Genomic DNA, 12,546 nt, shown 5'->3' on the forward strand with positions numbered 1-12,546 from the left:
CTGGACCTATTTTATGATCGTATGTGATGGGAAGAATATCCCTGAATTTAACAGCTCAGAACACAAAACAGGAGTTGTGAGTTTTTACAGCTGGTTTGTAGGTTCAGGGCCAGATTCAAGGGTAGATTATTGTAGTGCGAGCCAAGAAGCTGCCTGAGAAACTTTCAGGTAGCCAGGCTATGATCGTTGGCCGACAACATCCATCCTTTGCTGCGACCTCTGGGGCCACGGAGGGAAAAACCTTGTCACGAAGCCAGCTGCTCAATTATTAAGTCATGTTTCGTTCTGTTCCCAAAAGTCACCCGGAATGCTCCGAAACTTGATCTGTAATATAAAGAGGCATCAGCCGATCTGCCAAAGCTCTCCTCTGTCAATTTACCTTCAATAAAGGTTCAATAAAGGGACGTCCGACTGGGTTTGTCCAAAGCATAAATGCATTCTCTGCCCCAGTGTTGTCTTGGCATGAAAATTGGAGCGAGTCCACGCTATCACTTAGCATTGCGGCCTATCGACAACCTCCTCTATAAAGCAAAGGGCTGATGTTAAAGCATCGGGCGTAGAGAAAGTGTAAATCTCAAAGACGCTGCAAATGTCTGGTAGAAGCAGGAAGCGAGGAGCCTCCTGCCATTAGATATCACGGAGCTCGAGCACCTCTTGAGTGAGTAAAAATCCAATCTCAGATAGCCTCTGCGGCGGGGAAGCATTATCAAATGTACGTAGTGTGGCTCCGGAGAGGTCAGTGTCTACTGTAGGGCAGCTCTCAGAGTGCAGCTCCACAATGTCATCCCTGACAAAGCAGGCAGGCGATGCAGATGGTGTCAAAATGGTGCCTTTGCTCCGAGGTAGTAACGCTGGCGGGAGGCGATTCACGGCAAATACGTCCCATTAACTGACAGCATCACTCAGTGCTTATTGCTTCGCCTACAAAGCATCTCCTGAGCTGGCTCTGCTCCATATCATTGTGATCCTGATGGGGCGGAGGTGGGGGGGAGTGTGAGTTTGAGACGCCGTGCAGGAGTTTTGCCAACAGGATGAGTAAGGGTGTCGAACAAACGCCTTGGCAAGTTTCAGGATGCTTAAACAGCGCTGAATGTGAAGTAAATCTCTCCCCCCGACTACACAGGAACCACAAACACCCCGGCGTTGAGCCGTTACGGCGTTTATGAGCGCGCCCTGTGATTCTGGATGTCGCCACAATAAAGCACGCTAAAACGCCTCGCTGGTCAATGCAATCAATGATTCTGCCTTTCAGCAAAATTGACGGGGCTGAACTCTGCACATGGCTGCCATTTAATCATACGGATGCCGTGCAAAGTCGCTGGCAGGATGGCGATGTGCAGCTGGGACTAACTTTAAAGGTCTTTTATCAGCAGTCCTCCACCGAGGCAGGACAGCTGTAATGGATGTTCATCAAGAGTGACAGGGTGTGACAAGCATGAGGCCACCAGGAAGACGACAGGTTAATAAAACGGACTTCAGGGACCTTTGCTGTTGAGGACACAAGAAAAGCTTTAATATCTCATTCATTTAATCTGAACGTAGGACGGTCCTGTCATTTGTTCTGCAGGCAGAGAGAGAACAAACTGCCCTTTAATTTACTTTGTCCTCCCCTTTAATGCCACACAGAGTGCTCTGTTTTTGCACAACCTATTGAGTTTCTTTTAAGAGTGCGCGACTCTAATAGAGACAGAGATGAAAATATAAATTAAATCTGCAAAGGGAGGTAAAACAAATATCTAAGCAGAAGCAGCAGACAGAGGAGATGTCCCAAAAAATAAAGAAGAGGTTCAAAAGTTGAAGCAGGCATGAAATTTGAATTTGATACATCAGTAGGTGCAGGAACATGCACCGTTGGTACGAAAGGGCAGCGATAGAAAGATAATCACAGGTAATCAAAGCTAAAGTTTGCACAAAGTTTTCTCAGCATCATAATTTTATGATGACACACTCTTGGTAGCTTTACTTGAAAACAGACAGGGTGATTTTGCTTTTTCTGGTGGAGAGCTTAACAAGTGCAAGCCTCAACAAGATCAAATGGATTCAACAATTTGATACAAACAACCTGTAAAATTAACAAACATGTCAAATTAACAAATAATGTACAACATATAATTAAACAGCAGCTAATTGTACAGCTTTAGGATTCTGTTGTGTTAGGATGGAGCTAAGCTAACAGCTAAGCTAACGGCTGCTTTGTAAATTTGGTTTGGAGCATGGGAAGTCGTGTGCACAAATTATTTGGTGTTCGAGTCGTAACATGACAACTAAGTTGTGAGAACACTGCTGCGAGGTGTGTCAGTGTCTAGAAGCTACAGAGGCTAGCATTTTAGCAAGCTAACCACCTGGTAACTTAAAATACATAGGCCATAATGGAAGAAATGCAAATTACAATCTTTTGATTTATTATCTATTTCTGTAAGGTCACATCTCGTGACCTTTGGAGAAAATGTGGGAGTTCAAACCACTAGAGGGCGCTGGTCACGAGGACCTTTCTCGTGAACATGGTAAACAAGACACCATGTTGAAGAAGCATTAACAAAAATCTTCTCATAAAACTCTCAGGAAGAGCTTGAAATTCTACATTTTTAAGTTTTACAAGTAAACTTTTTTTAATCTATTTTAAAAGTAAATTACAGTCGTTTTAAATTCATAAAAGCCGGTAAGTAATATAAGCATAAGCCAATTGCACAGTATCCTATAAGGAAAATTATTCAATAATGAATTAAATCCAATTTTATTATCTAAATGACAAGTCACACATCTTGTCTCGCTTCAATCCCGTGAAGTTTAACTGTTGAATCTTTATCGTATTAGTGGCAGCAGTTTTTTTTTTTTTTCTTGCAGGTGCAGCGCGCAGGAAAAACCGGGACCCTTTGCGCACATCCACCTCCACCTCCACATCCACAGCGACGGACGCACCGCTGCTGCAAAGCTGCACCGACAAACCCTCCGGATCAAACACTCTCTCGTTCTCTGCGCCGGACTGTTACCGGACACGTTTGTTGGCAAAGGATGAAGCGTTTGATTTATTCTCCAGGATGTCCCAGCAGACATACGCATCTCCCTCGTTTACTTCTCAGTGATGTGGACCGGACGGAGTGAAGCTGTCAGGTAGGAGCCGACTCAGATAACAAGATAAAGTCACTTTTTTACAAACAGCGGATTCACCTTAAGATAATAAAAGTACACATTCATCATTTATCTGGGAAAACGGTCCAAGATATTTTATATATTCGTCAGGATACTTCGTTTTTGGTACATTTAGAATTTCTTTGTCCAGTATTATACAAATTATGAAGGAAATATTTATATTCTGTTATATTTTAATCTTATATTAAGCGTTTTGTTGAGTTTCCACATTATTCCTTTGATATTCTTACATTTTCTGATTTAGGAGCTTTTTTCTTTTTTAACATCTTGATCAACCTGCTTGTTTTCTGATCATCATCATCTTAAATGTGTTGTATCCTTCATCTCCGCCTGTTCATGTCTACATACAAGTTCTTTTTCTATTCATCCAACAAGTCTTTTCAAAGTTGCTCTGCTGCATATTGATGAGCCCACACCTTTAACGGCTCGTGGTTTTGTCAAGGGGGGCCGATTCTGTCATTATTATGATAATCCTGAACTCCAGCAGCTTTCGTTCCCTCCAAGGAGAAAGGAGTCCAGAAAAGAAGCCGTAGAAATGTAACTCAAAGGGGGGCTGTGAGGTGATGGGACCAGAAAATGAGCAATTTAAAGATAAACCAGAAACAAGTAAAGTCCTGAACATGAAGGGTTGTCAGGAAATACGCCTCTGTCTCACCCTTTGTCTCTTTTTTTTTGTCTCACAGGTTTCTTTCAGTCGTCTGAGACGTGCGATCCCCCCACTGGATTCATGACTATGCCTCGACTTGTCAAAACATTTTTACATTCTCTTAGAAACACAGTTTGGTTTTTGGTAAATCTTGAGATAAATGAAATCTGTGTCGTGAACCTACAAATGAACAGATCTTTTCTCAGACTGGACTTCCTGGACTGTATCTCATGTCTCTCCGGTGTCTGACGGAACAAATCCTCACCTGCTACAGTCTCACCGCCCGCTAATGGGGGCCTCTCAGAGGTGCAGGACATCTTCACCACCTCCTTCCTGTGCCACTCTCTTCTTTGTGGGAACGTTGCTGCTCCTTTCGAGGATCATGACGGCGCGTGCCTGCCCTAAAATCTGCCACTGCTCGGACAGGAACGGCGTGGTGGTGCAGTGCACCTCGCGCAACCTGGAGAGCATCCCTCCAAACCTGCCCAAGGACACCGTGGTCCTCCTGCTGTCCTCCAACCGCATCAGACACATCCCAAAGGAGGCGTTCACGGACCTCCACCGCCTCCGAGAGCTGGACCTATCTCACAACGCCCTGGAGGTCGTGGAGGCCGGCGCCTTTCAAGGGCTTTCTGAGGGCATGCGAACCTTGGATCTGTCAAACAACCACCTCCGCAGCCTCCCCAGGGACACCTTCACCAAGCTGCACGCGCGAGTCCGCCTCTCCCACAACCCCTGGCACTGCGAGTGCTCCCTGCAGGAGGTGCTGAGGGAGCTGCGCCTCGACCCCGAGACGGTGAACGAGGTGAGCTGCTACACGGCCGTGCAGGAGGAGTACGTGGGACAGCCGGTGATCCAGGTCCTCGACTCCGGGATCAACTTTTGCAACTTCCACCACAAGACGACGGACGTGGCCATGTTTGTGGCCATGTTCTGCTGGTTCTCCATGGTGACGGCCTACATCATTTACTACATCAAACACAACCAGGAGGACGCCAGGAGGCACATGGAGTACCTCAAGTCCCTGCCGAGCACCTCCCACATCAGCAAGGATTACGACACGGCGAGCAGCGTGTTTTAGAGCCTGAGACGAAACGGCACCAGTGAATATGTTTACAGCTTAAAGGACATTAAGAGCAGCAGCTGCACAAGGCACAAAGACATTCAGAGGTTTAAACATCATCATCATCAGCTTCAAACTAAACCTAAAAAACGGTTTATACTCCCAGGTTTCACCCATCTCAGTAGGTTTCTCCTCCCGAAAATGAAAATGTGGCACAATATTATTTTTCATTCAAATGTGTTTCAGCTGCAGCCAGACTTTACAGAAACTCTTTTGCATATGACGGCGCGGTTTCCGCAGCCAATCCACCCGGCGAGGGGAAGCCGAGAGTCACTTCAGTGTGAATCTGAGTTCAGTGAAAAGTAGCAAAAAAAAAAAAAAGAAAAGAAAAGAAATAATCCCCACAGCTTCACATGGAAAACATCCAAGTCTAAATGAGTTTAAAGTTTTGTGGTGTATTCCAGAAAATGAATCTTGGGGGCATCTCGGGGAGGAGCGGAAGTGTTAATCTCTGTCAAAACAAATGTGTGTTTCTCCTTTAATATAAACACTTTGTCTATGTAATGATCCACGAAGGATGTGGAGACGTGGCTGCAGCGAAGCCGTCCAACTCTCTGCGTCTCACGTTTAAGGTGGAACTGGAGCTTGGAATTAAATTTCACACCTGAACACGTTTACGTTTGGCTTCATAGATTAATGACTTTGTCAGTTTGTCAGTGAAAATATTAATTTCCCGTCAAAGAAAAACCTCAGATACAGAACAGATTATAAATGACACTCACGTAACATTCGAAAGGCGCCGTAGAAAAGTTCTTCTTCTGCTCTGTTTCCTGTGTGGCTGGTTCGAGTAGGAAACGCTTCCTGTTTGGCCTGACACCTGCAGTTAATTTGGCCAAAGTGGAGCTTCATTCACAAGGCTTCACGAGTCAATTTTCCATCCAACTGGTTGCACATTTTAAGCCCAACATAAATATGATTGGATTGCCTTAGAACCACTGGAGATGATCTAACAAGACGACAGCATTATCTCAAAATGAGAGAAATAAAAACAACTCATTTTGAAGCAGCACCCGTTGTTCTGAAACTAAATCTGTTTGAGTTGGAAAAAAAATGAGCCGGTTGTTAGAAGATGATGTCCTCGTTTAGTGGCTTTATCCATCAGTTCCACCTTTAATGAGGAATTAATTATAAAACATATTGTTCACAGGTGCAGGTAACTTGTTGCTGGATAAGTAACAGCTGTTTATTTATACTCTCTCAGATTTTGGATAATATATTAAAGCTTCATCAGAATCCTCCTCCCTCTTTATCTCCTTGTGATGTGACGAATGTTCAAACTTCTCCTGTAATCTTTTATGAACTCATCTGCAGCCGCAACGTGTTCCTCGCAGAGAGATCCTGTTATTTATTCCGTCCAGATTACTGTGAGAAATATCCGCAGCGCCAAATAGAGGAGCCATATTTCTCCGGCCGCGTGGAGCTGGATGAAGCGGAGCATTAATACGAGTCTTGCAACCCCAAAATAGTTCCATCCCGCTCACAGTTCAGTCCATAAGTCTAATGAGCCAGTGTGGAGGACATTTCAGGGTCTCAGTTTCTCTACAACTATTTATACAATCATTTAAGTTGCTCGATTCTTCTCTTTATTCCACCTGAGTGCTAGCCGGTTTTCTTATCTGTCTGACCTTGTCGTCTCTAAATCTCGACTGATTCCCGCCGTCAAACAGTCACAACGTTAATTAGACTCCACATTACTCTGTCTTCGTCCCAGGGGCTGTGGCGTACATCATAATGAGGGGAATATTATTAATTAGCCAGATAAAGCTGAGGTCAGTGTTTGACTTTCGGTCTAAGTTTAAGTTCCTCCAAGGAAACGCTCGACATCTCCAGGAGGACTTTGTTGCACCAGATCATCACTGAGTGTGCAGTGTCCCCGTAAGTCTTCAAAGAGCCGGCGAAAACTATTCTCCCATTAATCTTGTATTATTCAGTATTTACTCTATTTTGCTTGTATTGTTTGATTTATGGCGACAGGTTCACAAAGGGAGAGCGGGGTTCCTTTATGGAGATTAACAACGTTCCTCTCAATATTTTTACCTGAAGGTCCACATGCAAACAATGACCTTCAGTGAAATAGAAAATGTCAAGAGGAGAGTGTCTATGTATTAGTTTCAGTTTATCACTGTCTATAGTTGGTCTGGACTCTTTCCAAGGTGAATTAAGCCTAAAATGTGTGTATTTTTGCGAGTTTTGGGTGTTATTGGCAACTTTTATCAGACCACGTGGCCTAATGGATAAGGCGTCTGACTTCGGATCAGAAGATTGAGGGTTCGAGTCCCTTCGTGGTTGCATTTTCTTCTAGTACATAGCTAGACGGATGGCTAACCGTACTGCCCTTGCTGCTCGTACTAATTCATTTATTACACATCCACCCATCCTGAATCAGACATCCATTTTCCAGACAGACTTGATAATCAAAACATGCTTCAGACTGATTGCACTGATTGGATTCTCAGAGCCAATTACACCGAGGCCATTATTAGCGCCGCGCTCTGACCATCTGAGCTAACTGGCCTTTGTATTGATGTTAATGGTTAATTTCTGAGTGCAATTCATCCTTAAATAAATAAATAAATAATAATAATAAAATAACAAACCTTGCAGAACTTCCATTATCATGTGTATCACAGCAACACCCTTTTATTCCAGTCTGCTGAAAGTACCAAATAAAGACATATTTATCTCATTATGGAAAACCATCATTCAGATGCCATGAAAGAGGCCGGTTAGCTCAGCTGGTCAGAGCGTGGTGCTAATAACGCCAAGGTCATGGGTTCAATCCCCATACTGGCCATAAACTGTCTCTTTTCACCAAAATATTTATTACTGGAAGCATAGATTGAGTCCTCACATGGCTTCGTCTTCTGATCCGAAGTCTTATCCATTAGGCCTAAACCGAGCTCAACCACTAAGAAGACCACAGTTCATTTCCTCCTCCTTCTCTGCAGTGTTCATCAGCTCCTCCTGGGGGATATTGTGGTGATCCAGAAAACAGTGCATCAGAGACACGCACGCTTAAGTGCATCTATTGTTTGTGGTAGAATACCCATTAAATCAAGCCTCTTATAGACAAGTCAAGCACAAGCCCTCTAACAAGAGGAGTCTCTAAATGTCTGGGATATTACCAGTTATGTTGAACATCACCATAATATTCTCTGGAGTAGCTGAGCATTATTACATAATTTGATCCTATGACTTAAAGACAATAACTCTGAGTTAATCAGCCTTTATATGGACATCAAGTGAAAAACCTGCACAATGTTCAAGCTTAGACCGACTGGAGAGCTATTGGCTTTCAACCACGAAGGGATTCGAACCCTCAATCTTCTGATCCGAAGTCAGACGCCTTATCCATTAGGCCACGTGGTCAATGGAATAAGTCACTCTGGAGTTGTAAAGCCACAATTGGTACAACCGAGAGACTTGAACGATAATCCTTCTATGTTTGAAAAACTAATACAGTGCATGGCCAGTATGGGTCTTGAACCTATGACCTTGCCATTACTGGCACAACTCTGAGCTAAACAGCAAAGAAGCTACAGAAACTCAAAGGCATCCTACTGGAGTGGCTGATATAATATTCCCTATCCAATTAGGCGATTGGCTTTCAACCACGAAGAGACTCGAACCTTCAGTCTTCTGGTCTGAAGTCAGACACTTTATCCATCCAAGTAAATGTTTTTTGAAATGGTACAATCAACTAAAATAAACACTGAAGACTTCTAAGCATGCATTACAGTTAGATGACCCCTAAGTAAGGGGCTTGAACCCATGACCTTGCGATTAATGGCATAACTATGAGCCTTTCTATAGACCTCAAACCAAAAACCTGCACATCATTATATCTTGAACCTCCTGGAGTGGCTGATATAGAAAGCCCTTAATGAATTACGTGACTGAGCTTTCAACCACGAAGGGACTCGAACCCTCAATCTTCTGATCCGAAGTCAGACGCCTTATCCATTAGGCCACGTGGTCCACTAAAATGGCTCCTCTGGAGCAGAGAAGTCACAATCAAATGGTAAGGCGATAAACACGTCTAAATGACATGTCTGGGGTTTGAACCCATGACCTAAACTAACTATCTAAGCATGTATTACAATAAGATGACACTCAAGTAAGGAGCTTGAACCCAAGACCTTGCAATTATTAGCACGACACTGAGCTCACCCCACGTTACAAAGTTTGATCTAATACAGTCTGATGTGGCAGATATAACATTGCCTACCCAAGTATGTAACTGACCTTTAAACCACAAAGAGACTCAAACCCTCAATCTTCTGATCCAAGTTTTTTTTTTTTTTTTCTGGAGAATGAGACAATCAAATGGTACAATCAACTAAAAATTGACATTGAGACATTAGAGACTTCTAAGTGTGTATGTAAGTAAGTAAGTATGGTTAGATGAAGCTTAAGTAAAGGACTTGAACCCATGACCTTGTCATTATTGGCAAGACTGTGGGTGAACCCAGGTTATATGAACCTCATACAAAGAAACTACAGAACATCAATACATTTAATCTAATACTTAAAACATCGCCTACCAACTAGGCGTCCCTGGACCCTTCTAAACGTGTATTATGGTTAGATGACACTTAAGTAAGAGGCTTGAACCCGTGACCTTGCGATTAATATCACAAATCTGAATTAACCAGCCTTTAAATGGACCTCGAACAAAAAAAAAAAAGCACAATATTTAATCTAAACTCTACTGGAGTCCCAGACGTAGCAAGGCCTTAAGAGCCTTGAACCCATGACCTTACTATTATTGGCAGAACTCTGAGCTTCAGGTTAAATCACTTTGATGGTTTCACAGCTGAACCATTACAATATGGGCACTGAACCCATGATGTTGGAGTTATTAGCAGCACACTCTGACCCTGGTCTCATTTTATCAGCGAAGAAACGTTTATATTCTGAAATGCCTCTTTCACATACACACACACACACACACACACACATATGTGAACACACACACAGACATGAAGAGACACACACTTCACCTTCATCAGTCAGAGCTGACGCAGGACGCTGCCCCTGCACGGATCACTGTCCAAGGTTCAAACATCTGCAGAAGAGACAGAGAACCAAAGCTGAATCATCTTCATACTATTTCACAGTATTTGTTATTTCACCCGTCTTGGGCGTATAATGTGTTGGAGTTTTTGACTGATGCACTCTTCCTCCTGCGTCCAGAGCAAAGTTCTGCAAAACCGCAAAATGAGGAGGCAGCTACTTTCAGTTTCACAGTAAATTGCTGAATGCATGACCTAAGTCCAGCTTAGTTGCTGTTATTACTTTCTCTGAGGGGACGGCGTGCTGACAGCTCAACCCCTGGAGCTCTCCCAGGAAGAATTTCATTTTGTCCTCCTCTCTCAGCAGGAGCTATAAGACGATTTTCTCCTACATTTAGCCGCGGAAATTAATTAAACGGAGGCGTCTATCACGTTTATCGTGCAGTTTTTCAGGAAGAGACACCTCATCAACCAACCACAAATAAAGTTTTATGAACTTTATGTGTGAGAAAGGTCGTTTAACAGCACCTCAGAGCTTAGATGGCGGCTTGTTTCTGAGGAGCCATTAAACTCATCATTTTTGCCTCAGCAGCATCTGAGAGAAAGTCGTTTCTTTCTGTACCACGAGCCGTCGTACTGTGAGTGAAGGTTTCAAAGCTCAAAGCTGATTTTGATCTCAGTCCTTCAAGAGGTTTATTAAAGTAATAATCCTAATGTCTTGGTTCTAGAGGAGTTAGCGCCTGGTGAAAGTGCGTCTCCCTTAATTGGATCAGGCTACGGGAGCAGCCTCCTGCATGTGGACGCACTTCACATCTCCATCCGTGCTGCATTTATCTTCCACATATTTGACTCCCCTCTCACACGAAGAGCCACACAGAGACACTACTCGGCTTCCTGGAGGCGTTCACTTACATTAAAAGTGGTTGTGATGGCCAAAAACACATATAGACACATAATGATGCACAGATGCTCAATCAAAAGCCCTGCAATGAATATAAACTACTGTGGTTTGGCTGTTCATGGAGCACATATTGTCTCACGGTGACCATCTGTTCTCACAAATTCCCCATGGAAGTGAATGCTAATGAGACGGGTTCTGGACTCAGGATGCTTCCTCAAGGACAGATCAAAGATGCATTTCTTCTCCCGGCCACGTCTCTTTCTTATTAATGCGTTTGAGCACATTTTAATGTGTGGCAGGAAATGCGTCACCAGTGCAGAAAAAGCACATCGCGACCAAAAAAAAAAAAGTTGGGAGTGGTTTTTGGGTTCAGAGACGAGGAGGAGGTGGAGGAGGAGGAAGATGAATTCACTATCACTGAGCGGTGCAGAGGTTGGCAGGTGAACGCGCTGAGAGACGGACGCTCGGTTCAGGACGGGTCCTGGAAGATATGATGCATCTGAAATGTGTTTGTGTGAGGAGAAAGAAAGATGAGGCAGAGGGAGATAAGGAAAACCAATGACTGAATTCTGGCATTATTTCTGAAGATTTTAAACCTGTGCACGGGAGCTTAAAACTGCCAATAAAAGTACATGAAGAAATACCTTTAGAAAGAGCAGTTCTTTTTTCCCTGGGCACAAATGCATCCAGAATACACGGATATGCAAATATCTGTCATAAAATGATTTAACCACAGAATGTCAAACTTCTCCTACAATAAAGACATAATGAAAAAAATAATAATAAAAAATAAAAATGGAAAGAATTACAGGAATAAATAATTAGATGGATAAACAAACACAAGGAGGAAATTAAAAAATATTTATGCAAAAATAAACTACATTTGTTTTTATTCTTCTTTATTTTTTACATTTATTCCAGTGGGGGAGGTGATGTATGGTGGTTCATTTTTTTAATAAAAAAATATCTGCAAATATATTTTTTCTTTTATTGTTCTTTAATTATTTTTATTTATTTTTTTTTTACATTTATTCTAGTGTTGGAGGAGACTTCTAGCAGTCCATTTTTTATAAAAATAATATTTGCATATTGTTTTTTTCTTGTCTAATATGTTTCACTGCTGTATTTTTATTATTATTTGTGGCCGTATGAAGGTATTTAATTTGTGGAAATCCAATTTATTCCCCTCAGAACATGAAACACTGCAAAACAAACTTCTATTGCAGATGAAACATTCAGTTTCTGTTGCTTCATTTAGATTCAGAAGAAAGAAAGAAAGAAAGAAAGAAAGAAAGAAAGAAAGAAAGAAAGAAAGAAGAAGAAAGAAAGAAAGAAACGGGGGCAGAGGAAGACCTGAACCCTTATAACCAGTGAGAGCGGGAGGTCATTTATCAGAAGCTTCTCTTGGGCCGAGGAGAACAAAGAGCTTGTTTAGAACTCCTGAGGAAACAAACAAAAAAAAAAGCTATATCACAGCCCAGTGTACCTCTGCCTTCCTCTAGGCTCCTCTTGGTATGAACACTTCATCTTTCCTCTTCCTCTGCTCCTGGTTCAGAGAAATCATCGCCTGTGTGGTTTCCCAGGTTCTCTGTCGTGTGTCACTGAGTAAATGTTTAAATGAGATGACATTTGGTTTGTAAGTCTGGAAAACACACTGCCCTCCTCTGGGTAAATCCATTATGACACAATCTAACCTTTAGGACACAAACCA

The 12,546-nt window shown here is 42.7% G+C and overlaps 1 protein-coding gene and 4 non-coding genes across 5 annotated transcripts; 3 read left to right on the forward strand and 2 right to left on the reverse strand.

Moving 5' to 3' along the window:
* Positions 1-2,832: 2,832 nt before the first annotated feature.
* Positions 2,833-5,921, forward strand: LOC125001019 (leucine-rich repeat-containing protein 3-like). Its single transcript, XM_047576929.1, has 2 exons — positions 2,833-3,111; positions 3,834-5,921. Exon 2 carries the CDS (start codon positions 4,086-4,088, stop codon positions 4,875-4,877), a length of 792 nt encoding a protein of 263 aa, XP_047432885.1. The 5' UTR covers positions 2,833-3,111; positions 3,834-4,085; the 3' UTR covers positions 4,878-5,921.
* Positions 5,922-7,135: 1,214 nt separating this feature from the next.
* Positions 7,136-7,208, forward strand: trnar-ucg. Its single transcript has one exon. It is a non-coding gene; the product is annotated as a tRNA-Arg (tRNA).
* Positions 7,209-7,639: 431 nt separating this feature from the next.
* Positions 7,640-7,713, forward strand: trnai-aau. The gene has a single exon. It is a non-coding gene; the product is annotated as a tRNA-Ile (tRNA).
* A 502-nt stretch (positions 7,714-8,215) lies between these two features.
* Positions 8,216-8,288, reverse strand: trnar-ucg. The gene has a single exon. It is a non-coding gene; the product is annotated as a tRNA-Arg (tRNA).
* A 536-nt stretch (positions 8,289-8,824) lies between these two features.
* trnar-ucg lies at positions 8,825-8,897 on the reverse strand. Its single transcript has one exon. It is a non-coding gene; the product is annotated as a tRNA-Arg (tRNA).
* Positions 8,898-12,546: the final 3,649 nt, after the last annotated feature.

Source organism: Mugil cephalus, chromosome 23 (assembly GCF_022458985.1).
Source record: "Mugil cephalus isolate CIBA_MC_2020 chromosome 23, CIBA_Mcephalus_1.1, whole genome shotgun sequence".
Lineage (NCBI taxonomy): Eukaryota > Metazoa > Chordata > Actinopteri > Mugiliformes > Mugilidae > Mugil > Mugil cephalus.

What these genes read in the sequence shown, in the direction of transcription:
- LOC125001019 (XM_047576929.1), top strand. Translation starts at nt 4,086, where the DNA reads ATGGGGGCCTCTCAGAGGTGCAGGACATCTTCACCACCTCCTTCCTGT.